The sequence below is a fragment of the Podarcis bocagei genome, assembly GCF_964188305.1.
Source record: "Podarcis bocagei genome assembly, chromosome: 9".
NCBI classification, from domain to species: Eukaryota; Metazoa; Chordata; class Lepidosauria; order Squamata; family Lacertidae; genus Podarcis; species Podarcis bocagei.
In genome coordinates, this window is record NC_138134.1 from 61,450,707 (window position 1) to 61,477,107 (window position 26,401).

Genomic DNA, 26,401 nt, shown 5'->3' on the forward strand with positions numbered 1-26,401 from the left:
ACACTCCCGAGAATGAAATAACAAATTTACTGAGCGCCATTTGGCCAGGCTCTAAGCAAACCCAGCATGACATTTGCAGATCCGTTTCTCTCAGACCAAGTAGAGCTTTATGGAGCAAAACGACTGCCGTCCTAGAAGCAACCTTGCTGCACGCAAGTGGGCGTTTTTCAAAAAGAGTAGTAGCCGGCTTCATTTGTCCCAGCTTCTGGTGCCATGATGCAACCCAGAGTCCCAAGGAGAAAGTAAACTATATACACTGTTGTTGTAAATTTCTTTTTCAGACTGGCTTCCAGAATCCTCTTTCTCCTTTTGTTTTGTTTATAAATTTGAATGTTCTAGTGCTCCTGCAGCAGGAGCCTTCACAGGAAAAGCAGCTGAACATTTCTATTTGAGGAAAATCTCTATGAGATTTATATCCTCCGAGTGGGAAAAGTCTTGCTGAACCTAAACAAATGCCGTTTGAAGGTAGCAACATGTCTAGCACAGCTATTTTCTGGTGCACGGGTGGTTTCCTCGCCATCACTCCACCCTTCAGGAATGTATTGTACAAGCAAGGAGGGGAAGAAGCTCACTGTTAACTTGTGCCATCTGCTTTAAAGTGGGAATGGGGAACTTGCAGACAATAACATTTGGAGGGCCACAACTCACATCACCCCCCAATCCTTGGGCTATGCTAGTTTGGGCTGATAGGAGAGGGATCATACTTAATGGATGTGGATAAAGCAAAAGGGGATGAAGCTGCAAGAACTTAAGTATATAGTATAGATAGATAGATAGATAGATAGATAGATAGATAGATAGATAGATGATAGATAGATAGATAGATAGATAGATGATAGATAGATAGCAAGACCTATGGTGCTGGAGACTCTTGAGAGTCCCATGGACTGCAAGAAGATCCAACCTCTCCATTCTGAAGGAAATCAGCTCTGAGTGCTCACTGGAAGGACAGATCCTGAAGCTGAGACTCCAATACTTTGGCCACCACATGAGAAGAGAAGACTCCCTGGAAAAGGCCCTGATGTTGGGAAAGATTGAGGGCACAAGGAGAAGGGGACGACAGAGGACAAGATGGTTGGATAGTGTTCTCGAAGCTACCAGCATGAGTTTGACTAAACTGCGGGAGGCAGTGGAAGACAGAAGTGCCTGGCATGCTCAGGTCCATGGGGTCACGTAGAGTCGGACACGACTAAACGACTAAACAACAACAACAACAATAGTTAATATCATGGTTGCTGTGAAACTAAAATGTTGCTATGAGGAATAGATGGGCATCTTTCTCTCATTCCTTTAGTAAGCAACACAAAACAGCTTCAGACAGCTCCTGTGCACAACCATTTATCCAATCCGATGCAATCATTAGATTTGCTCTTTTAATTTAACAAACACAATTATCCTTAAGATTTATGTACTGTAATTGGATTCGCATGACATTGTATTTATTGGCCGCCACTGCAATCTTCTGTGATTAATCATGTTCACCATGGAAATAATTTCCTCTTTACAGAATAGCTGTAAGTGACTATATTTTAAAATTGTTATTGTGCTGTGCACATGGGTATAATGAATAAAAGCTAAAAGGGAAAAGAAAGAGAGGATTTGGCTTTTTGTGGCAAAGAGATTTTCTGGAACAGATTTGCATACGTAGAGGGCATTTTCAAATATGATGCTTGTTAGAGGCAAGTCAAATATCATGAATTGTTGCTTTTTCCCCCACACTGGATTGCATCCAGTCACACTCAGAATACATAGAGCCACTGATGAGGCTAGTTTAGGTCCATTAATTTCAATGGGCCTACTCTGAGAACAACTTGGTTAGATGCAACACACTTCTTTTCTGCCAACAAGAACTGTGCATTCAGATATAAAACAAGGATAGCTGCGTGACTTGAAAAATTACTCGCAAGCAACAGTGGTTCCCATGTTAGTTTGTAGAACACATAAATAGCAACAAAAGGCAGAGAAAACCGGGCCTTTTACAAGCAATGGGCCTTGCTTCTCAATGTGGTGGAATCTTAGGCCATGGAAGGACGTATTGCCAGATTTGTATGGGAACTACGGTTTTGCATTGAGTGCCATGTGGAACCTCATTTTAATTCCTTTTCCAGCTGACTGGAAAAATAATGCCTCGGTAGTGCTAAGAGGCCCTAATGAGGAGGCCACCCTTCTCTTACTGTGTGGCATTGCAATCTGCTTTAAATAGCTTTCCTATTTATCCAAACATCTGAAAGCTGCAAAAGCCTTTTGGGGTTTTCCTACCAACAGCATTCTATGTACTTATTTTTGGAAGGCTAAAGCTCTTTACACAGCAAAATCCCCATAGCAGTTTTCAATGATAATTAATTAATGCATTAATTACAAACATGTCCTAACCTTTGGTGGGGGGAAACACACACATAGACCACCCTTTCATTTTATCTTCATGGCTAGCCGTTGAAACAGGTTAGACTAAGAGAGGGAAAGGAATTCAAGCAGGATTCCACACATCCCACCAACCCTAGTCCAACCTGGAGATGTTGGGAATTGAACATGGGATCTTCTGTACACAAAGCAGATGTTTTCTACCACTGAGCTACAGCCCTTCCCTTAAAACAATACCATACAGCAAATTCCTTGCTAGTTCCGAATGTTCCTTTCTAGCAAGGTAGCTTCTTAATATTCTTCCCTTTAGTATTTTAAATGTGTTCATATTTAGTAAACACACTTAATTGTCTAATCAGTAGCATCATTAAGGTTGTCGGAATCATTCCACTCAGCATGTAGCATTTTAAAATAAATTGCATGTGTTATTAATCTGGCTAGGGCAGTAGAACTACTCAAAATAATCCACTACTCACGGTGGGGCACAAAGTTCTATCAAGACACATGCTATTGACATTCCTTAAGTGACACTCTAACCATTCATTCACCGTGACGCATTGTACTTCTGTACTGGTCAATAACTAAACTGACAATGTAGATTTTTGACTCTCCAGTGCTAGGCAAGAAAGCAAGTGGACATTATCTCCACATTATTCAAAGCAGAATAAGGAAAGTCATCTTTGACTCAGATATGCTATCTACAAAGGTCGTATACCCAAGGGCTAAAGTAAATGCAGACATTTAGGCTGAGTAAGAAGTCTAATATTGTCAAGCACACTTGATTGGTCCACTACACCCAGGGCAGCAACCAAAATAACCACCAGTTCTGGAAAGCAGCCGTGTGTCCTTTGCAACCAATTAAACATGCACACTATCTGTAGAGCAGCAAATTGCCATCTTAGCCAACTGGCTCAGAAACTAATGGGATTTGACAAGCAAAGGGAAGAAACAACTCTGCCCTTAAGAAAAGTGCTTCTGACTCCTCCTTATTTATCTATTACATTTTTATTCCTCCCCACCCCAACTACCCAGCATAGTAAAGCAATTAAGAGTCATCTATGAAGTTCATTGGGGGATCTTCAGCCACTCATTCTGCATCTCAGCCTAACCTACTTCACCGTTTTGATATAACTGTGTACGCTAGCTACATCGAGTTTCAGAAGAAAAACAAAAGAAGCTCAACAACTTTGGTCCACCCCAGGGATGCACTGGCTGGGATTGCTATGCCGCTGTCCACATGTGCTCAAAATCTCTCTCAGCTCAGGGTTCACGTCAAGCTAGCCACAAGTAACTGTGGCTTACAGACAACTTGGAACAAAGGAAGGAAGCCTGAAAGTGTGAGGGGTTAGGAACAAGGGGTAACACAGGCAAGAGGTCTCTTCATATGCTGTGGCATTGAACCAGCTCATTCAGTTTCATGCCTGTTAACTTTAGTTTTTATGCAAGGTTATTGTGGATATTGGAGTGTGCCCAACACCACACATGTGGAAAGAAAGCCCCCCCCCCTCACTTCCTTCCACCTGCTATCCTCATAACTCCTTAAAAGCCTCTTCAAAGTATCAGGGGAGCTACCAAATTTTGCGATATGTGTCATCTAGGACAGCGCTGGGAGAAGGAAATGGATTGAGAAGGAATGATGTTGTCCTCCTTTGGCACATGTTTCCTCTGCATAATTTTGGGCAATTCACCCCTGCCCCAAGTAGTATCAGGTGACGTGGACCACAATGTTCTGTACGTCCCCTCAACCACTAGGAGAGGCTTTCCAGGGAGCACAGAGGTCGGAAGAGAAAGATCCAGCACACAAGCTGCTTTCCACTCAATGTAATGTTGGATACAGCCCATGTGTTTTAAAAGTTGTTGCTAGTTGCTTTGGGAATCTTTGATTAATGGGCGAGGAGGAAATCTTTTAGATGCAGAAATAAGCAAAGAGGAATTTGAACTCGGGCCTCTCCAGTCCACGTTAATCACCGTATCACTTTATCAGCTTGCTTCCTAGGACTCATTTATGTCATCGAGTCACAAAAAAATATTATACAGTATTTACCTAGGTAACCAAAGATAACCCCCAACACTAAGGAAGTTGGAAGGCGTACACAAATCATAATGAAATATGGGGAATCTAGAAGAAAAGGGGTATGTGTAAAAATAGAAGCCATACCAGCTAATGTTCTTTAAAGCTGAGATTTCTGGTCTTAACACTGACTTTTAACATTTAAGTACCAAGCAGGTGAGCTTAAAGAAAACACTGTATCCAAAAAGTCTTGTCTGATAAACATACAGCTTGCTTTGCAAAGAAATACAGCTGAATGGCTTGGGCCTTCTCCAAGGCTAATTTATTGCACGTCTAAATATAAAGTAGGTTCCCTTGACAGAGAACTGTGTAATGTCTACAAGACAAAAACCAGCACACACTGTTAGCTAGACAGACAGGGCGATGGACAGAAATGACTGTTCAGTGCCTTACTGGCTGCCTGCCATTCTGCAAATGGTACAATTATGAAATATTTGAGAACATGACTTTTCATAAGATTAAATTTGGAGTTAGTTGTTTGTGATGAATACGCAATACGGACCATAACTCACCTTGGATACCAAGACCATAGCCATGCAACATTAAACTGCACATTTTTTGAAAGCACAAAAAAGGTTAGGTTCTAGAAATAGGCAATGCACAGCTTAGCCTAGGTTTCTAAACTTTTTGGGACTCGTGGATATTTTGGGGAGCAGAAAAACCAGTAGCGCTCAGAGGCCTCTCCCCTCCGTCCCCCAAACAGGCAAAACACCTACAAAAAAGGACAAAAAAGCAATCAACCCCCCTCAACCAAACAATCCCCTCCAGAAAGCAAAAAGACCTATTTTCAATTAAAAACCAATAAAAATTTAGTGAGGCAGGGCACCTTGGCAGATGCCAAGTTTATACCAAAATGCCCACGGTTTGCACAGGCATGTTGCATTTTTCAACTTTCAAATTCCAAAAATGAAGAGTGCTAACATCTGTAACATGACCTTGGAATTCAAAAGATATTTTCCTTAAATTAATATAATTTAGTTTTGCAAAATGTGTGTAAAACTGCCATTACAATGATTGCCAAGCACTTGCGGTTATATTACATATTAATATTATTTTCATTCTTTATTATTATTTAGCATTGCCAGACATTTTCAGAAGATAAAATTAAAATTATCTGACTTCACGTAAGCTGCTTATGTGCTTCTGCATCAAAAGTAGACTTACCAGGCTAAATGTTGTCCAATCTCAAATATAGCAGCTGATTTGAATTCCTCACACCCAAAAACGGATTTTTAAGACCACTCACTCAAGAAATTTGCAAGAATTAAGCCTTATCTCCCAAAATGGCACACTGCCAAGTTGGGGGTTCCAGGCTTGGGCTGCATCTTATTGCAACTTATCCCCCCCCCACTAGTATGATGTTTTTTTCCCAATGGAGCCCTTGCTCTAGAAATTGTTTAAGAGAACTTTTTTTGAGGGGGAGAGGTTAGACACAGACTAATCTTTACAGTGCCTGTGTTTGGACATCAAGCTAAGCATTGGCCATGAAAGAAAGTTCCCATTCCATGATTTAACACATCACCCAAATAAATCCCACAGAATTACGGGGAAGGAACCACAACATGCTCCAGAGTAAGTAGCTTCTTAGGAGAGGGAGAGAGAATGCTAAGATGTCAAATAACATTAAGACACTGTTATGTATTGAAGTTCTCACCCTGGTCCAGCAGGGGGATACAGTAGATAGTTTTCACTCAGGTCCACATATGCAAATAAGGGATTGAAAGTGACGTTCAGTGATTGGATAGTTACAGAAAGTAGTTACTGTTGCGTTCTAGTGCGTTCTATATAAGCAGGCTGGCTGAACCCTTCAATTCAGTTCTGTTCTGGCCTGTGAATAAACAAGAGCTGTTTGAAGAATCGTTGTTGTCTGATATGTTCACCCACAACTTAACAGACACAACCTTGCATTTCAACACCTTCCCATCAGATGGACAGATATAGCACTAGAGAACTTCTGTATATAAGTAGACCCTATAAGCTCCACCTTAGCAGTGGCAGAGAGTGGCTATTCAATTTCTACTTGGAGAAATGAAAACTGCTTTTTTTATGTGTGGGATGTGAGCACTACAGAAACAAACGCAGTGCATTTTGAGCATTGTTGAAATGCCTTGAATTTCACTGTGGTATGTGCCTAAAAAGTTTCAGTGGCAATAATCCTAAAGTGCATAACCCTCCTGGACATCTTTTGAGACTATTCTCAAAGAGGACACCACATCCAGCTTTATTCTTTGGAAAGGGACATACCGATATTTGAAACAAACAACCAGTCTAAACTTAGGCATTGTGATGCTGATGGTTTTGGAAATCGTCTGTAGAGGCAGTTCTGAGGGAAAGGCTTCGGTTTTGTTTATGTGTTTTAATCCACATTCTCTACTCCATCCCAAGCTGCTGACAGGAAGAGTCCATGTTTTGCTTAACCTCAAATTACTCCCACAGAAATAGTGAAAAGGGAACAAGGGGGGAAAACAGGAGATGGCAAGCAGGGAGGCTTTTCCTTATTTTACAAGATTAACAGCCCCGTGCAGATAAAGAGATTTTAATCCTTACTTCCTTACTATTCATTTTCTTTCACAGAAGAAGGAGGGGAAAAACCTTTCCACTTCTGCAGTATATATCAGAGTCAGCAGCTCTTATACAACAGGAGTAAACACTGCACTTTTGTGGAAAATGCATCCAACTAACAGGCTGTTGCTTTGCAGGGCCAAGAGGGATTATCTTGTAGGAATAATTATTTTCAAGCCCCTGAAAGAAGTGAAAATCTTTTACATACTACAAGCTACCTTGATAATACTATTTCTAACTTTAAAAAAAACAACGGTGATCACAACTACTTTATTTTTATTTTAGTACATTTAGATCCCACATTTGTTTGAATGCAAAACTCAAGGCTGCAAAGTTAACTATGTAAATCACAACGATTTGTGTTCAACGGTTTGTGTTCAAACTCAAAGCTGCAAAGTTAACTATGTAAATCACAACGGTTTGTGTTCAACTTCTTGTTGATTATAAATTGATTCTGCTTCAATGTTCCAAGTTTTTAGAAGGAATTGCAACTTCTTTCTTTCTTTCTTTCTTTCTTTCTTTCTTTCTTTCTTTCTTTCTTTCTTTCTTTCTTTCTCTTTCTTAGCAAGAGTTGGGAACTTGGCGGTAGGGAAGGATAGATAAGTTAGATCTAGATGGGCAGCAAAAGCCAAGGCTGGGCAATACTAACCATAGGGAAATATGTGTTCAGGCAATAGTTCAACCACAAGTTTGGGTCTTTTGCTGACATAGTCTGTCCCTGAATAAATCCAGTCTTTTCTCATTTCATTTATTCACTTTTCCCTGAGTTGAGGGGAATGCACCAGCCGGGAGCCTGCCCTCATTCTGTCTGTGAGTACAATTCTGGAGTGAAATATTGCACTCAGATGCCTCAAAACATAGCACTTGGCTCCTTGGCCAATGGTAAGAAGAATCCTACTGCATCAGGCCAAAGGCCCATCTAGCCCATCATCCTGTTCCCACAGTGGGAGCCCAGATGCCTTATGCAAAGTTCACAAGTAGGACCCGAGTGTAACAGCGCTCTTGCAACTTATGGTTCCCAGCAATGGGCATTCAGAAGCAGGCTGTCTCTAACAGTGGAGGTAGTCATGGTCAACAAAAATCCTGATTATTTCTAAGATTTATTAAGGAGGTACGCTCGCCATCTTCAAACATTTCTCCACAGTTACGAAGTCACGACAGGTAAAAAAAATAAACCCTTTTATAAATAAGGCATCTGGAATCCTCAAGATGCTAAACAGTTAGATACAAATCAGACTTATCCATGTTTGCAGCCACTTAAGGACTGCAAAACCTAAAAAAGCAGTGCCAAACAGAATACAGCTGGGTGAAAGCAGCTGTACTGTCCAAGGACATTTATTAATTAAGGAGACTACAGTGAGAGGATCCCCCCCCCCTTCTCCTTTGTTGCATTAGTTTAACAAGCTCACCACTGGTGACAATACATCTGAAACCACAGTGACAGTTTTTAACACACACACGTAAATCTTGAAGGCTGACATGCCAGAAGTGAAAGGCAAATCTTGTTGTTTTCACTAATAGCCTTGTAAAGACAAACCGCTGTCCCATTTGTACCACATCTTTAATTAGCTCCTTAAAAACCCTTTTAAGTATCGAACACAGGACTCTAAAAGCTCAGCCACAAATCTAGAGTGCACATTCACCGAAACCCATGGCTAAGGTGCACACTTCCATTAGAAGTAAAAGTGTAGTAACTGGAGATCATTTTGCAAGCACCGTGGCGGTAATTTCCTTCTCAAAACAGTATTCACAAACATATTTTATTGTGGGGGCAGAGAGGGGGAGATGACAGTGCTCATCAGAAACCTAAACTGGCGATTGTGGGAGCTCCGCACATCGAATTACCAATGAGCACAAGGGGGAAGAGGAGAATGCATTAATAAAACATTGAAAACGATGAATCAATACTGTAATGTTAGAGTTTAACCTAAATAATATCTGATTAGGCAGAACTGGGCTCTGCTAACAAAGGGAAATAAAGCAACTTGTTTCGGTTTTACATTCTAGATGGGGAGATGTGCATATAAGTTGTTTTATACACTATTCTTTGGGGGGGAATCCTTTTTCTAAAATTGTGTTTAAAACCATTTGAAACCCTGAATGGTTGTGATTTTGGACAACCTGCTTGCCACCACCACCCAGAAAAAACTCCCCCCCTCCCCATATTTGAATGGTCCTAGTTTCTGAAAGCTGTTTGAGGCAGTCTCTAATGCAGTCTGTAACGAGGACAAAGCTATTTATCAGGGATGCAGAGGCTGTGCAGATTAAACGAAAGAGCGTCTTCTTGTTGGGCAATTCCATGACTAAGAGAGCTGAAGCAGCTACTCAAGAACGAATGCTTAAAAGAGCTGGGCAATGGCTGAAGGCAGGTGGTGAGGCAGACACCTTGGACTCATCCTTACTTCCGTCTGCACCACTGTTTTCCCAAAGTTCAGCACAGAATCGGAACAAATGGCCATCAGGTTTTCCAGCAGATTGCCGTTTTTCCTGACTTAGCGCCCAGAGTGGGTGTTCTGGGGGAAAGCAGCAGGACAAAGCAAAACTTCTTGGATCTGTGCTTAGAAAGCATGGGACAAGCAGAAAACTGTGTGGATGTGCCCCTTGTTAAAGTGAAGCATGCTGCCTGGGCCTGGCAGCAGTGGTAAGTTAAGCTGCAGCAACATCCTCCTCCCATAGGCAGCCAAGATGGGCATGAGATGGGGCAAGGTGGTGGTGGTGGTAAGGCTGGGGACACCTGCACAGGTGGTGGCCATGCAGTGAGTACATATTTGCGGGACAACCAGCAACAACATGGACCTCCCTTGACTCCCCCACCATGTCTCCTAGCCATCCCAGTGACTGGCAGTGCTGTTGCCACTGGGGGGATGCCACTGCAACTCCACCTTCCTTCTTTACACATCACTCCTGGGGGCTGGCGGGTGCCTGGTGGGGATACTGCCCAGAAGAACACTATGCATGCCATCTAGAGTTCCATATATAAAGTTAATAAATCCATCTGTCTCTCCTACAGGCCATGCAAAGAAGGTGGAATCCAATTTTTGCTAGTCAAGTCATCAGCCACTGCCAGCTGTATTCACAGTAGAACTGTTCACAGAAGAACTGTTCCAAAACCACCAAAACAACAAGCAGCTTTCTGGAAAGAAACAGGCTTAGGGTACCCTTTTTGCAAATGAAACGCAGCTGGCTAGGCAAAATATCAGGTATCTCAACAGTGCTTTGATGGGCTAAATCAAGCAGAAGAAAGAGGTGAAATATTGATGAAAATTAAATCTGCAAGGAGGATTCCTTTAAGCTTAAGAGAGAGAAATGGGGGGGGGGGTCTTTCTGAATAGACAAAAAACAAAACCCCAACCCCACCCACTTTCCCCCACACTGAGACAGGTCTGATTAAAATGGAGATATTCACACATGTCTTTAAGTTGCTTTTGTTTCATGTAACCAGCTAAGACTTTAGTCCCTGTACATTCCAGAAGCTAGAGTCACTGGTACTAATCCTGATTAGTGCCATAAACTATACCCACCAATGAAACTACATGGGTAAAATTCTTTCCCAACAATACAGCATCTCAAAATGCAGCCTACTGCAGAAAATAATGGGGTAACAAAGCTAAAAACAAAACAAAAACAGCTAGGAATTAAATTCAAGGAAATATAAAGAGTAGGTAGAGCTTTAACCACAGCAGCACTCTTAGAAGGTCTTTCATGCTACTGATTTTCTTGTGTTGTGCTGGCACTAAAGCTCCTCTTTTGAGAAGTGTCTCCATGAGTGGAGATATGCAAAACATATTGCCGCTTTAGTCTTCTAAGCATTTCCCCCCACGGGGCATTCAATAACTGCCAAATACAGGAATGAGTTATCACAATGATAGCTGTTTTCTCCCTCTAAAGAGAAGTACTTAGGCAGGCTTCAAGTGTAACTCACATTCATTTCTAGAGACACATCAACATTACAGAAAGCAACATATTTATTCAACTTTTCTGTCTATTTCATCCCTGCCATTATTTTCTCTTTATAGAAATCAAGAAAATATTTAATAAAAATACAAAAAAGTAAAAAATAAAACTTTTTTGGACGGCAACTTTTTCTTTTTTTAAAGACATTCCAAATAACTTAGCTAGAGACATGTGTCCAATAAAATGCACAGATTAAAATGTATCACTTTGACACAGTCACTTAATACAATCCATACTAACCAATTAAATAAATATGTAGACGTAATAAACTTGTCAAATTTTGCTGAGCAGTTAAAATGCAGTGATTTGGGATTATTAGATTGCAGATTTAGAGCCAGGGACTTGTTAGCCTGATTTTTATTTTTATTTTTTTGCACAGTGCCTACTTATGTTAGTTGCTTTATAAATAATAAATATAATCGTTAATAAATATAGACGGCTTCAGCTTATGGCCGAAATGGAAAAATGCATTATTACTAGTTTGGAAGATGGCTTGGAATATTATACCTTTTCCACAACATAAATGGGAGGGAGGGAGAGATGAAAAAGGATGCCAAGTTTATGTCATTTCTCCCTTGGGAAAAATCACAGATGAGATAAAATTTCAAGCATCTGTAACACTGAGAACAAGTTGTGTTTACTGAAATTTTTAGCAAGAAATTAACAGGAATGCCAAGGAATGGACGTAGTGCAAAACCTTGGGGCAACAGTCCTCAAGTCAGTACCTACAATCCTCTTTTTTTCAGAGGGACACACTGCAGCTATCACAGTATTAAATACAAACACACACACACCCCTGGTTCACATGTCACAGGAAGCCAAATAGACCTGGGAAAAAGACCTGGGAAGAGCAAAGTAACTGTTCTTTTGAAGCCCACACATCCACACGGCCCTCATAAACCATAGTTTGGTTTACTGTGACATGAGAACCAGGTCATAGGCATGACTCTGTGGTAACAACTGTGCCTACACATGATGCAGAGGGAAGTGAGGGGCAGATGGGGCTTGTCAACCTGGGAAGGTAGCCCATCTAGGAAAAGGAAAACTAAATCTCCACTGCCTTGAAGGACATCTTCAGGGAGGGGAAGGCTAAGGAGTAAACTCTACACAAATCCGGACTGAGGTCCCTATGATGATTGGATGGAGTCTTGTATTCCTTTTTCCAGAAACTCCTGCAGTTAAGGTGATGCCAAACATATTGCTCTGCTTTCCTCTGGGCAACATCAGCAAGGCCCAGAGGGGGGTCTTGTCGTCTGGGCAGCCCAGGACCTCCAGACACACTGCCCAGGGCTTGCGCTCCACAGAGGTCACTTCACACACTGTGATTCACCTCTGGAGGCACACTCCATTGTCTCCTGAGGCCGACAGGTGGAAACTGTCCTTAACTACTGCAACTTCCACTACGTTTTTTCCATATGGTGCCCAATATCATTTTATTCTGGAAACGTATTATGGAAGAACATGACAGAAGACTGTGACACATTGTCTGTTCCTCATACCGTACACATTCATGTACACACCCTCTATAGAAATATACAGCTAGTCCACAAGTTACAAAGTGGTGGAATTATGTTGGACACCCAGATCTCACCCATTATCCATAAACCAATCATTTTACTCTTTTCACTGTGTTCTCTAGGTTTTCTTCTTTCCAGCTGGCACTCTGCATACCATGGCTAACGAGCCTGTTAAGTTCCCACTGGGCTGTTTTTAGACATTTTGTCTCACTGTTTTGTTTTTTGTTTTTTTTTTAAAAAAAGAGTTTCCTGTATTTCTGCCAACCTTGGGGCTACCCTGAACATGCTGGAAAAAAAATACTTCTGTGTTGCATCTTAGTGCCTACAGTACATTCCTTGTGGCTTCCAAACCTGTGAAATTTCTACTACAAAGAGCAATACCTTGCAACACAGGTCCTATTGCATAATATCTAGCCACATTTCTTGACACCCTCAAACAAGTCTAGAAAAAAATTAGATGAGGCAAGAACTCACAGAACATTTTTGCCTAACCTATGCCAAACATAATGGTGTTATAATTTCTCACGTTGTGGTACTATTCTTTTGTTAAGTAATACCAAAGGAGATGTTATGTTTGGTTTTTTTGATGACTGATATGGATGCTGCAGACCACTATAATTCATAAGTCATTTTAGCTGTATCTTTGTTAAAATGAAATTTGTTCTTCACAGGTCAAAACTCTGATTTATATCACTATAATAAATCATATGATATAATTTTAATATGCTATATATAATTTTAATTACAGTGGTACCTCGGGTTAAGTACTTAATTCGTTCCGGAGGTCCGTTCTTAACTTGAAACTGTTCTTAACCTGAAGCATCACTTTAGCTAATGGGGCCTCCTGCTGCTGCCGCGCCACTGGAGCATGATTTCTGTTCTCATCCTGAAGCAAAGTTCTTAACCCAAGGTACTATTTCTGGGTTAGCAGAGTCTGTAACGTGAAGCATCTGTAACCTGAGGTACCACTGTATATCATTTTAATATAATTTTTTTATCCTATCCTCTGTTTGCAATCCCTCCCAATTTAGTATCATTTATAAATCAGAACAGAATAGTCTTCATTTCTTTGTTAATCTAGGCACACTGAATGCAGGATAGACCCATCCACAATCTCTACCCTGCTGGTCAATGGCTCATTAGAGCACCTTGGCTCTGGTGTTCAGATCCATTGTCTTCCTGACTTATAGGTAGCTCCTTACTACTCACACCTGCCCAACATGCTCAGCTGCCCACTTGCTACCGCTGCTTTAAATCAAACAAATGTCGTGAGGAAGAGGATGCATACCGCCACAGTTCTGATCCAATTCCCCACCCTGTGTCCTACAGCTTCTCTGAAGAGAAACCAAGAGTGTAGGAAGGTCCAGTAATCACAGATTTGCAATTTCTCACCTAGGTAAAGGTACCCCTGACCATTAGGTCTAGTCGTGACCGACTCTGGGGTTGTGGCGCTCATCTCCCTTTATTGGCCGAGGGAGCCAGCGTACAGCTTCCGGGTCATGTGGCCAGCATGACTAAGCCGCTTCTGGCGAACCAGAGCAGTGCACGGAAACGCCGATTACCTTCCCGCCAGAGCCGTACCTATTTATCTACTTGCACTTTGACGTGCTTTCAAACTGCTAAGTTGGCAGGAGCAGAGACCAAGCAACGGGAGCTCACCCTGTCGCGGGGATTTGAATCGCCAACCTTCTGATCGGCAAGCCCTAGGCTCTGTGGTTTAACCCACAGCGCCACCCGCGTCCCTACTGCTGCCCTAAACTACGGGTGTACCAAATTTCAACTATCTACCTGGTTTGAGAATACCCAAACTGGGGGTAGCCGATGTGATGTCCCTTCCGGATGCTGGCTCCAGCTGGGAGTTGCAGTTCAAAAAATCTAGAAGGAATCACGTTACCAACCCCTGATCTAATTTCTTTGAGAAAAGAACACTGGCCCAATGTGGACATCACACTAAGCTTTCAGTTCTGACTTAGTAAGGAGAGATGGACACAAGCTAAATGAAGCTGCATGTAGCTCCTTTCCAGTTGCTTTGCTCCTCCCTTCATGAGCAATGAAACTATGGTCTATAATCATAGAACAAACCTCAACTACAGATCATGGTTAAGAATGGGAGATCTAAACCAGGGATCGGCAAACTTTTTCAGCAGGGGGCCTGTCCACTATCCCTCAGACCTTGTGGGGGGCCAGACTATATTTTGAAGAAGAAAAAATGAACGAATTCCTATGCCCCACAAATAACCCAGATATGCATTCTAAATAAAAGCACATATTCTACTCATGTAAAAACATGCTGATTCCTGGACCATCCGCAGGCCAGATTTAGAAGGCGATTGGGCCGGATCCAGCCCCCAGGCCTTAGTTTGCCTACCCATGATCTAAACCAGGCTTCCTCAACCTCGGCCCTCCAGATGTTTTTAGACCACCATTCCCATCATCCCTGACCACCGGTCCTGCTAGCTAGGGATCATGGGAGTTGTAGGCCAAAAACATCTGGAGGGTCAAGGTTGAGGAAGCCTGATCTAAACCATAATCTAGGGCTCAGACAAACTTCAGCATAGCTCCCCCACCATGCTTTGCTTAAAGGACCAGGGAGGACCACAGCAGGTGCAAGCTCCCCCCCCCCCCAGGAGCCAGCATGTTCACATGATCACACTCGTAATCCATAGTCTGGCCCCATCTGCACTATACATATGAAGTCGTATCATACCTCTTTAATTTGTCATGGCTTCCCCCCCAAAATCTTAAGAACTGTTGATTTTAAAAGTGTTGGGAATTGCTTAGAGACACCCCACCCCAAATCCCCTCACAGAAGTACAATTCCCAGAGTTCCCTGGGAAGAAGGATTGATTGTTAAACCACTATGGGAATTGTAGCTCTGCGAGAATATGGAGTCTCCTGAAAGCTCCCTGCCCCATAGCAAACTACAGTTCCCTAGATTCTTTGAGAGAAGCCATTGCTGCTTCAAATGTATAGTGCAAATGAAGCCCATGATCTGTAAACTATGCCTGTGGGTTCATTGTCGCTACCCCCACCAATGGTTTCCTACTGTAGTAAAAGGGACACCTCTTCTACTTTTGACCTGGAAATACCTTGGGGTATCTTTTTAGTCTCTGTGTGAAAACAAGTATAAATATCCTAATTTTAAGTGAAGTAAGATAGATTTATCTTTGCCTATGTATGCAGCAAATATCAGGGTTCTATGTAGCTAACAAATGCTCCTATCAGCAAAGGAAAAAGCAAGGAGGATGGATGACTGTGTATGTGAAGGGACGAATATTGTTGGATGAATATTGATAACATATCACATGTTAAACTGAATTAGTTCTCCTAATTTGACTTTGTATTCCTTCATATTTATTTTACTTTTTCTCATGTTTCCCATTTGGAATAGGCCTAATAAGACAACAAAATTCCATTTCGTTGGGTAGAGAGATTGTCAGTGTTTGCCTTTCAGCTGTCCACTGCAGGTTTCCTGCATAAATCTTTACACGCCCTTACAGATGTTCATATCTTAGTACAGATCTGTTTCCCTTGAGGGTCAGCCAAACCATTAAGAATCTGTGTTTTAATGTGGGAGGAGCTGCCCAGCATCTGGCAATGGAATATAATCTATATATTCAAAATCTGTTTAAGGCTTCTTTAATTTTTCCAAAGCCGCTCCTTCAACTTCCTCAGTAATATTGGAACATTTTCTTCCTAATGGGTCCTCCGAGATTAAAAACGAGCACCTGTGCTTGTACAATCGGATTTTCACACAGAATGCGATCTGCAGCAGTATGCTTACTTGGAAACAAGTTTTTGCAATTGAGCTTCCTTCCCAGAAAATGCTCTGGGATGCTAAAAGGAGTGGAACAAAGAATTATGGAAAATTAATGTCTCTCAAACTAGCACCACATCTTACAGAACAGCAGGAAAGATAGCCAGCCACAAATGACTCCAGCACAACAGTAAACATATTTCCAAAATTCTAGAAACCCATGAAGTAGATTTGGAGCACATTCTTATATTCAGTATCTGCTGGCAATAGGATTTGATGGAAACCATGAAACACCAACAGATTGCCATGAACACTTCTGCCACCAAAACACACATCAGCAAAGATACAGTGGCAGAACAGGTGAATTTGGGTACACTCATGCGTCTTATAGGAGTTACACAGGAAACACAAAATCCTATAAACCTTGAGTGGTATTTAACTAAGTTTTATTAAGAGTGGACTCATTTTAACTGATGGACCTAACTTATGTTCATTAAATTTAATGGATCTAATCAGAGTACAACTTAGCTGCATGTTACCCCTTTAATTCACAATCATAGTTTAATAAGAATAATTTTTGTTTTGTTTTGTTTCCCCAGCCACTCTGGACAGCTTACAGCATATCTAAAAACATAAAACATCAAGTATTAAAAACCTCCCATTCCAGGGCTGCCTTCAGATGTCTTGTGTCATTTTCTATCTCCTTGACATCTGAAGACAGGGTGTTCCACAGGCAGGGCACCACTACTGAGAAGACCCTCTGCCTGGTCCCCTGTAACTTCGCTACTTGCAGTGAGGGAACCGCCAGAAGGCCCTCGGAGTTGGGCCTCAGTGTCCGGACTGAGCGATAGGGTAGAGACGCTGCTTCAAGTATACTGAGTCAAGGCCATTTAGGGCTTTAAAGGCCAGCACCAACACTCTGAATTGTGCTGGGAAATGTACTGGGAACCAGTGAAGATCCTTTAGGACCAGTGTTATGTGGTCTCGGTGGCCGCTCCCAGTCACCAGTCTAGCTGCAGCATTCTGGATTTGTTGTAGTTTCTGAGTCACCCTCAACACCCTCAAAGGTGGCCCCACGTAGAGCGCATTGAAGCAGTCCAAGCAGGAGATAACCAGGGCATGCACTATTCTGGTGAGACAGTCTGCGGACAGGTAGAATCTCAGCCTGCGTACCAGATGGAACTGCTAGACAGCTGTCCTGGACAAAGAATAGAACTGTGCCTCCATGGGCAGCTGAGAGTCCAAAATGACTCCCAGACTACGCACCTGGTCTTTCAGGGGCACAGTTACCCTGTTCAGGAACAGGGAGTCCCCCACACCCACCTGCCTGTCCCCCCAAAACAATACTTCTGTTTCAACTTCAATCTGTTAACCACCATCCATCTGCCAACCACCTTTACCGCCCTCACTGGATCTGATTTGAAGGAGAGGTTGAGCTGGGAATCATTTACATACACATACACAGAAGCCTACCAATATGTTCTCTAACCTACGAGAGGAAAAAACGATACATCTTTGAGAAAAGTTTTTTTTAAAAAAACAAACCAACAACCATACATTAATTTATTTGTATCAAAGGACTGCCCCTTCCAGTTCTTATACTTTATGGCCAGGGTTTGGATCTTCAGTCCCAAGGGCCAAATGTAGCCTTCAGGCTACCCACCTCCTACAGCCCACTTCCTCCTTGAACATTCTTGCCTGGTGGTTCTCCAGTGGTTCTGGTTTCATCTCCAGGGACAGCTGAAGAAGGTAGCATTAGATTAGTGTTCCTCAGCCCCATGACTCTTGAGTTATGTGGTGCCAAAGAACACTCTATTGTATCCTGTGCTGTTTAACATCTATCTATATGAAATCACCAGGAGTGGTCAGTGGGAGATATGGAATGAAGTGTCATCAGGGCACTGATGTAACCCAACTTTTTCTCTCGATAGCATCTGCATCAGGAATGGCCGAGCAGGCCCTGATGTCCAGATGCAGTGGTGGACTTTGAGGGCTAACAACTGGGTCAGAATCCTGGCAAGTCAGAGGTAGGTGATTCCCATGTTGAGAAGTCAGTAAATCGGGTCCCAGTCTCCCTGAATGACTAGGTGTGTACTTTGTGGGTGCTCCTTGATCCCTTTTATACCTATGCATGTCTTTAGGTTTTTCTTCTGTTTTGGTTTTCTACTAGTTTTAAGATTATAAATCTAATAAGCACAATAAGTAAATAAATAATAGATCTAGCCCTGTTACTGGGGGCGTAGGTCTCTTCAGTAGCTAAGGGTGCATTTGACCAGCTATGGCTGGTAACAGTGCTTTTTTCTGGGTGGACGCAGGGGTACGCATACCCCCAAACATTTTGTGAATCTAAGTTTGGCTTCATTGAGGGGCAGTACTTTAATATGAGTAGGAAAATGAGAGTACCCCTAAACATTTTTTTAAGAAAAGAAGCACTAACTGGTAAGGTGGCTCTGACTGTTTCTGAATCGGGACAGCTTGACCACACTTGCCCATGCATTAGTAACATCAAGGCTGGATTACTGCCATACACTCTATGTGGGGCTACTCTTAAGGTAAGTCGGGCGGCAGCAGCAAGTGCAGAACACAGTGGCTGTTTGGGGGGGACAAACTACTCTCAAGATACAACACTGTATTTTCTGGATTCGCACTTGTTTCCAGTCTTCTACCAGGGAAAGTTCAACGTTTTGGTACTAACATGTAAGATCCAATACAGCTCAGGACAAGGTTACTTGAGAGAACAGCTTATCCCTTATATTCCCAGTAGATCACTGTGTTGTGCAGGAGAATTTCTCCTTAAAGTCCCCAAAATATCAGATGCAAGAACTCAAGAGCAGGGCCTTCAGCATAGTGGCCTGTTTTCTGGAGCAGCATCCCTGTTGACATACAACAAGCAAACCACTAGATGTATTTTCCAGAAACAACTGAAGACAATTTCGTTTACACAAGCTTTTCCAGCCACATGAAAATATATCTGCATCAAGTTTAAAAACAATACAGAAGAAACACCTATATTTAGTTATATTTGTACTTTTTAAAACACTTTTTAGCTGTTTTATGGTATGTTTGTAACATGCCTTGCAACAAATGCAAAAGGTGATTCATTAATTAATTAAATAACAACTAGAATGGTCCTAAGTTCTGGCTTCTGTCAGAGCATCTTCACAATTCTAAAGATACACCATCCTTATAACTAAACCGTTAACTAAACACATTTATTTATACCAGTTTGTCTTCAGTTCAAAATCTCCCTTTGGCGAATGTCGATTTATACATTCTTTTAAAACTTCCCAGATACTTGTTTCCTTTGCAGTTCATTCATTAACTTCACTCTTCTCTTTCCCCTTTTCAGTCCTTTTAAACAAGCTAAAAGTTATTATGCTGACTCATGTTTCCCAATCATTTGGATTCAACTCAGCTTCCTTTTTAAAAAGTAATCTTTAAAAAAAATAAAAAGGCATAAATCTCTAAATTCCCGCTTGGATTTTTTTTCTTTTTTGCATAATTTTACTCCAACACATCACTGAAGTAATTTCAAAGAACTGTATCAACAGTGTAAGAACAAACATCAGTTGCTACTGATACCAAAACGACCTTAACGTTGTTTTGCTGCTTCTATAAACTTCAGAACGCTATCACCCTACTCAAAAGCAAACGGCAACGTGACAAAAATGCAGGGAAGGCGAAGAAAAATGCAGTAAAGTAGAGGCTTGCAAGTTTAGCACACATCAGCTTTCAATTCCCATGCACTGCCCTAATGGTGTTGTGCACAAGCTATTAAACTGCTGAACTTTTTTTTATTTTGCACAAAGCACCGGTGGCTTGCAAACTCCAAGCTACTCTCCCCTAAGCTTTCCATTTCACAATAGCAACAGAGCAGTTAGAGGCTATCTTCAGCTCATCAGCACCCTGTCAGAAGTACATTGCACAACATTTTATCTCCTTACCCCTGGTGTGCATCGAGAGCAGCATGAGGAGGGAAACGTGAAACCTCCAGTTTGGTTCTTCTAGCCAGTTCATTGCAGTAGCAGCAGCAGCAGCAGCAGCAGCAGCAGTGATTTGCTTGTGGTTTAAATCTCCCGTTTCTTTCCTTTTCTTATTTCACTTTGCAGCCCTTTTGCACTCCCGCCTCTCTCAGATCCTCACATGAGTCTTGCCAGCAAAGCCTGGAGAGGAGAAGGTGAAAGACAAGCCTGTTACAAACTGGTTCTGTCACCACATAGTCCTCAACTGATCACCCTCGTGGGGAGGACAACAAAAGGGCAGCAAGGCTCTCAAGCCGGACTGGATTCCTGAGACAGGAGCATGGACTGATCGCTGCCCACACTGGGAATGTGTGTAAACTTAGAAGCTGCAGCCAGAGAGACAGAGACAGAGAGATTTCAGCTCCTCTCTTCTCTTTTACACTCATGTGCACAAAACAAAGCCAGGAGATCCTTGAGGAATACAAAGAAAGTACCAAACTGCCAGGCGTTATTATGAAAACAAAAGTACAACTGTGATTTCTTCAGTTCGAATTAGCTTGTTAACCATGCTTTGCACTGAGCAACAGAAAGTTGCGCAGCTTCAAATTATGGGGTTTTTAAAAATTGTTTGTTTGGCTTCTCATTTCAGCCTATTCCCGAGGAAGCAAGGCAAAAAAAAAAGTTTTTAAAAAGTGGCATTTTAAGTAAACCGAGCTTTAGATCACTGTGTATTCCACTCGGCACCAGTCATACGGTGAGGCAGAAGGAAGTGGGCACATCAATCTGCAGGTTTTAAAGGGTGATTAATCATCAGAAATATTTTTTCATTGTTTCTATAGTGATGGGTGATATTACTCAAACTGGGCTTTCCTAAACACAGGCTAATTTCGTCTCATTTTTGATCAGGCCCAATTACTATTTTAAGCACAGCTCCATCAAAGCTCCATCACACTTTTGGAGACGCCACTGGAAACACAAGATCTGGAACAAGCTGGGGCTCTGAATGCTCTCCATCGCTTCTGCAAGGCTCCCTGCTCTTCGCCTTAACTCTCTGCATGGAACGCTGGTGCCCCAGAAGTGTCCTTTCATAAGAACCCAAAGCACCAAGAGTCTATAATTTCCTTGGCTCCTGGTGCCAAGAATGCATGCTAAGGATTCCTAGGAATTGTCCCATTCAAGGGTTCCCTTGCTAAGGATCCAGAACCACTGGGAAATCACATCGCACATAGCTTTTGTCGTTGCAGGGCCTAATGAATTCCTAGCGCCTTGCATCCTTGCTGTAAGGCAAGTTTCAGCAGTGAGGTGGCTGGAGGCTGCTCCTGGGGAGGTAGAGTCTCGGCTTATTATGAGCTAAGCTCAAACTCCAGAAATCTGGAGGTGGAAGGGAATAACTACTCTAGAAATTTTGGACTTGAGAAGTTTGATTCTGAAGTTTGGGTGCATCACTATTAGACAACAGTCCTATGCCCTCTTACCTGTGGGTAGAGGTAAAGGGACCACTGACCATTAGGTCCAGTCGTGGCCAGCTCTGGGGTTGCGGCGCTCATCTCACTTTATTGGCCGAGGGAGCCGGCGTACAGCTTCTGGGTCATGTGGCCAGCATGACTAAGCCACTTCTGGCGAACCAGAGCAGAGCACAGAAATGCAGTTTACCTTCCTGCCGGAGTGGTACCTATTTATCTACTTGCACTTTGATGTGCTTTCAAACTGCTAGATTGGCAGCAGCAGGGACTGAGCAACGGGAGCGCACCCTGTTGTGGGGATTTGAACCACCGACCTTCTGATCAGCAAGCCCTAGGCTCAGTGGTTGAGACCACAGCGCCAAGCCCTGTTAAAAACTCACTGGGACTTACTCCTGAAAAGACATGGAGAAGATGGCACTGCTAGTTACTAGAATGTCTGGGGCCAAACCTGGCTCCACTTTGTAAGCCTGGGTTCCTGATGTTTTTGCAAGATAGCATATCCACTTGCTTTTGGGCACCCACAATGGAAGATTAGCCATAACCCCGATATCAAAATATAGCAGTACATGTTGTTTGTAGTTTAATGTTATATATTTACTGAGCAGCCACAAACCATTTTCTGTGGATGACATCTAGGTTATTTTGATCTGATCAAAGAAAGGTTGTGCAGATGAAATACACCTATGCTCTTCAACAACCACAAAACATATTATTTTGACACAAGACTCAGTCTTCCATGATGAATTTAGAAGTTAAACTAGATGAAAAGGATAGTGCACACTGAATCAAAAAATACAAGCGTACCAGTATACCAACAGTGGAGGGGTGATTAAAAATATACGTATATGCAATATAACAATATATTGCACAAACCAATATTTCACCATTTCTTACCATATGTACAAAGTTTTTTTTATAAAAAAAATCACAACATCACATTATTGCAATTTTAAAAATTGGTCATAATTTAGTAGTAAAACATTAGCTTTGTATGCAAAAGATCCCAAGTTCAAACCCTGGTGTCTCCAGTTAGCGCTTGTTAAGCCTCCAGCCCAGAACCCGGAGAGCTGCTGCCAGTCAGTGTCAGCAATACTGACCTAGACAAACCAATGGTGTGACTGAGTACAAAGCAGTTTCTTATGTTCCAAAATCAGCAGGACACCCTTTCATTCTGTTTCTTTCTTAAAAGTAGTTTCTCTAAGGGTCTGATCTTAATTGAAAGAATTCCCATTTCTGAAAATAACAACCGAACATCTGGCCCAAACAATACTGTTGTCCTTATAATACTGCAAGAAAAAGGCAGTGTGTGCGGAGAAGATTCTGTTTGGTGGGTAGGACATGTCAGGAGTTCAGCCTACACTCGAGTAGGACCCTGGCAGAGACATATGCCTGACTGGCATGTTCTCTTCCTCCTGGTTGTTCGTTCGGGAGCTTCAAAAGCTTTCTTCTGCCCGAACATCACAGCAACTGATGCCAACCGACACCGGCACACTTAGGGATCCGCAGAGTTTGCACAGTTGCGTAACAGACCTCAGCAACTCAGCATTTTGGCTAATCTACTTTATTTACATATAATCACACACGGAGCACTGCAACATGGCTCCCTCTCTCTCTAGCATCAGACAGCAAAGAGAAAAAGCAAAGGACAAAAGTACCACTTCACGGAACCCAGTAACACAAACATCCTGCCTCAGTCACTTCCCACTCTGTGTTGTCAAAATGTACACCATCATGTGAAAGACAAAAATCCTATTACTGCAATCACAGAGCAGGAATTCTAACAGGACAGTGGTGGCCACAAGGATGGCAAGAACTGAAACATGAAGTGAACTAGAGGGCAGTGTGAAGAAGCAGGAGGAACAGAGGCGTTAGGAGTTCCATACTTGGCATTTCCTCCTAGACTGTGGAAGGTAAAAACATAGGGCAACAGGAATGTGTGTCCCGTTCCTGGGCAGGGAAATAGGAACAGAGGGAGGAAGGAGCATGGTGGTATTCAGTGAAGGGACTCAAAAACTATCTGAGGAGGAACCCCTTCCTGAAAAAAGTGAAGAATAAGCAGACACAGAGGATTTGGCATAAAAAGCCATCTCCACACCCAGGCTGGCTCCTACAGGGTTTCATGCACCAAAGTCTGGTCGAAGCAGGGATTAACATTGTAAATAACAACATAAAATAAAAGCTGAAGATGCTGCTGTCTTCATTATTTGTTTGTTTGAGTCGTTTGTAGACCGCCTTTCCATCCAAGAATCCCAAAGGAATTGGAATAGAATTCCAACACTAACTGTACCCCTAACCATGCCCACTCAGAAGTAAATCTAGAGGATTAAATGGAGATTACTCGTATGCATGTGGGCCCAAAGTATTGAAACACATGTAAACATACATTAAAAACATATGTAAAATCAAAATCAAAAGGAGACAATGGCTTGGTTCACACAATATTATGAACTTAGTGACACTGTGGCTGCATTCACATCACAATTTGTTCTATTTTCACTACGTTTCTCCAACATTGTATTTGAGTTTTCACAGGATGTAAAAAGCCAATTCCAGAACTATAGTGGAATATTCCTGTATTATTTACAGGTGGATGTTTTCTGGAAGCAAATAATACAAAAAAGCAGTAAACCTGCACTGTTGTTCCAGAAGTAGCTTTTATGTTGTGCAAAAGCTCAAATATAATGTGGAACGTAAGAGTCATGAAAATCAAATAAACTGTCATGTGAATGCAGCCTGAATGCATAATGGATCTCCCAGAGAGCAGTTTGTACTCACTTAGTTCCTCCCTTGCCCTTTCTGCTAATGCACTGCATAAGCAAAACCAAGGTTTGACTTAGTGTGGCCTCTGAACTAGGACTTGTGGTTAAGTTGTCTCCTCACCAACCACAGGCTAAGAGGTTTGGACCTGGAACAACACTACATTGTGAAGTAGTGACATACTTGGGTGGGGGACAGGCTTCCCCCGCCATGACTAAAGAGGATGGAGGCTTAGACAGATTCTCCAAGATCAAAGGCAGTATGTTTCTGGAATAACAGCTAGGGATGGCAACTGCCCTGACGTGCTGCTTACGTGCTTTACAATAAACATGTGGTTGGGAAGATACTGGGCTGAAAACCCCCGAATAAAATTCATTACATATTTTGCAAAGTTGTTTGCTTGCTATGCATCTGGACATTTCTTAAGATATCACAACCAAATGTTGTGTGATGGTTCCTCAGTTCAAAGAGTAGGTTTCTGTCTATGTTTGGATAACAGTGGCTGCCGTTTCTAAACATTTCAAAACAACACAGTTTTTAACCACTGATTTTAAAACTGCACTGATATGTTGTTGTTGTTGTTGTTTGGAATTCCAAGCAATGCCAGGTACCAGGCTCCTAGTTTAATTAATTAAAATCTCTAGAAAACATTTACATGATAAAGTGCAATTTCCAGTGACGGTACATATTTACTTGGGCATAGCCAGATGTTGATGGACCTCAACTCCCATCAGCCCCAGCCAGTATGGACAAAGGCCAGGGATGATGGGACCTGTAGTCCAATGATACTGGAAGCTCATTGACTACCCCATTCTACACCAACACCTCACTGCCCTCTGAGCTACCAAGGATGGGACATCAATGAGAGAAGTAACCATGCAGCCGCCATGATCAAAACATGCACAGATTAGTCTGAGTATCATATGGTGAAGTTTCAACATCAACCATATTACAAGAATAATGCTACGAATCAGGCCTATGTACATATCATGCAAAACTGAAAGCGAAGATAAATATTGATCATAAAAGGTAAAGAGAACAAACGAAACACACAGAGAGACAGCCATTTCCCATCTCTCTCCTTTCTTTCTGAACAGGTGTCATTTGTACATGTTTGTACTAGCTAGCCCAGGAACCTATTTGTGGCTCATCTCACAACATTTTTCATGTCACAAAACTGATTCTATTACAGTTCCTAATGTATCGTGAACGTGTCTGCTTTGTTTCAACGCCACTTTGCGAGTTTCCTAACAGAACTTACTTGTCAGCATATGCAGTGCTTGGAAAAGTGTGGTTTATCCATCACTGTCACGCCACTTTAGAGAAGGAAAGGGCCAATATACTCATGAGGACTGCTTGTGCTTCTATCTAGACCGAGCCCATAGCCTACCAAGACTATATGCACATTAGCAGCTTAAAATGGAGTGAGGTTGTTGCCCCCGCCCACTGTATTTCAAGTCACATTTGCACACTGTTGTACATATCAGAGAGGGGGTGGGCATGGGCATTGTCTCTTTGGTTTTCCCACACCTACAACTGAAGCTGTCATCTGCATACAGTGGTACCTTGGGTTACAAACGCTTCAGGTTACAAACACTTCGGGTTACAAACACCGCTAACCCGGAAGTAGTACCTCGGGTTAAGAACTTTACCTCAGGATGAGAACAGAAATTGTGTGCTGGCGGCACGGCGGCAGCAGGAGGCCCCATTAGCTAAAGTGGTACCTCAGGTTAAGAACGGTTTCAGGTTAAGAATGGACCTCCGGAACGAATTACGTTCATAACCCGAGGTACCACTATATGCACAATGGCTATCTCAAAAGTGCACAGCTCAGACTAACTGCAAAGTGACTTTGGCTTAAACTTTTGTATTGAGGGAAAACACATCAAATAGTAGTATTTCTTAAGAAACGTCAGGATAGCTCTGCTCCATTGTGGGTAACGCCATGTGTACATGGATACAAAAAACCAGCAGTGGGAGCATGCTGAAACCAGAGT

The 26,401-nt window shown here is 42.2% G+C and overlaps 1 protein-coding gene and 2 long non-coding RNA genes across 3 annotated transcripts in view; 2 read left to right on the plus strand and 1 right to left on the minus strand.

Annotated features, from left to right (window-relative positions):
- BMPR1B (bone morphogenetic protein receptor type 1B) overlaps positions 1–20,345 on the minus strand; it is an 83,363-nt gene extending 63,018 nt beyond the window's left edge. Inside the window, exon 1 of the mRNA XM_081207140.1 lies at positions 20,167–20,345. Within this exon, the coding sequence (XP_081063266.1) occupies positions 20,167–20,239 (73 nt within the window). The 5' untranslated portion in view covers positions 20,240–20,345. The remainder of the gene's footprint in view (positions 1–20,166) is intronic.
- Positions 1–26,401, plus strand: part of LOC308594380 — a 920,885-nt gene that overhangs the window by 725,322 nt on the left and 169,162 nt on the right. The window lies entirely within an intron of this gene.
- On the plus strand, positions 11,999–20,882 carry LOC308594419. The gene is made up of 3 exons (XR_014011460.1): positions 11,999–12,131; positions 18,154–18,249; positions 20,332–20,882. It is a non-coding gene; the product is annotated as an uncharacterized lncRNA (long non-coding RNA).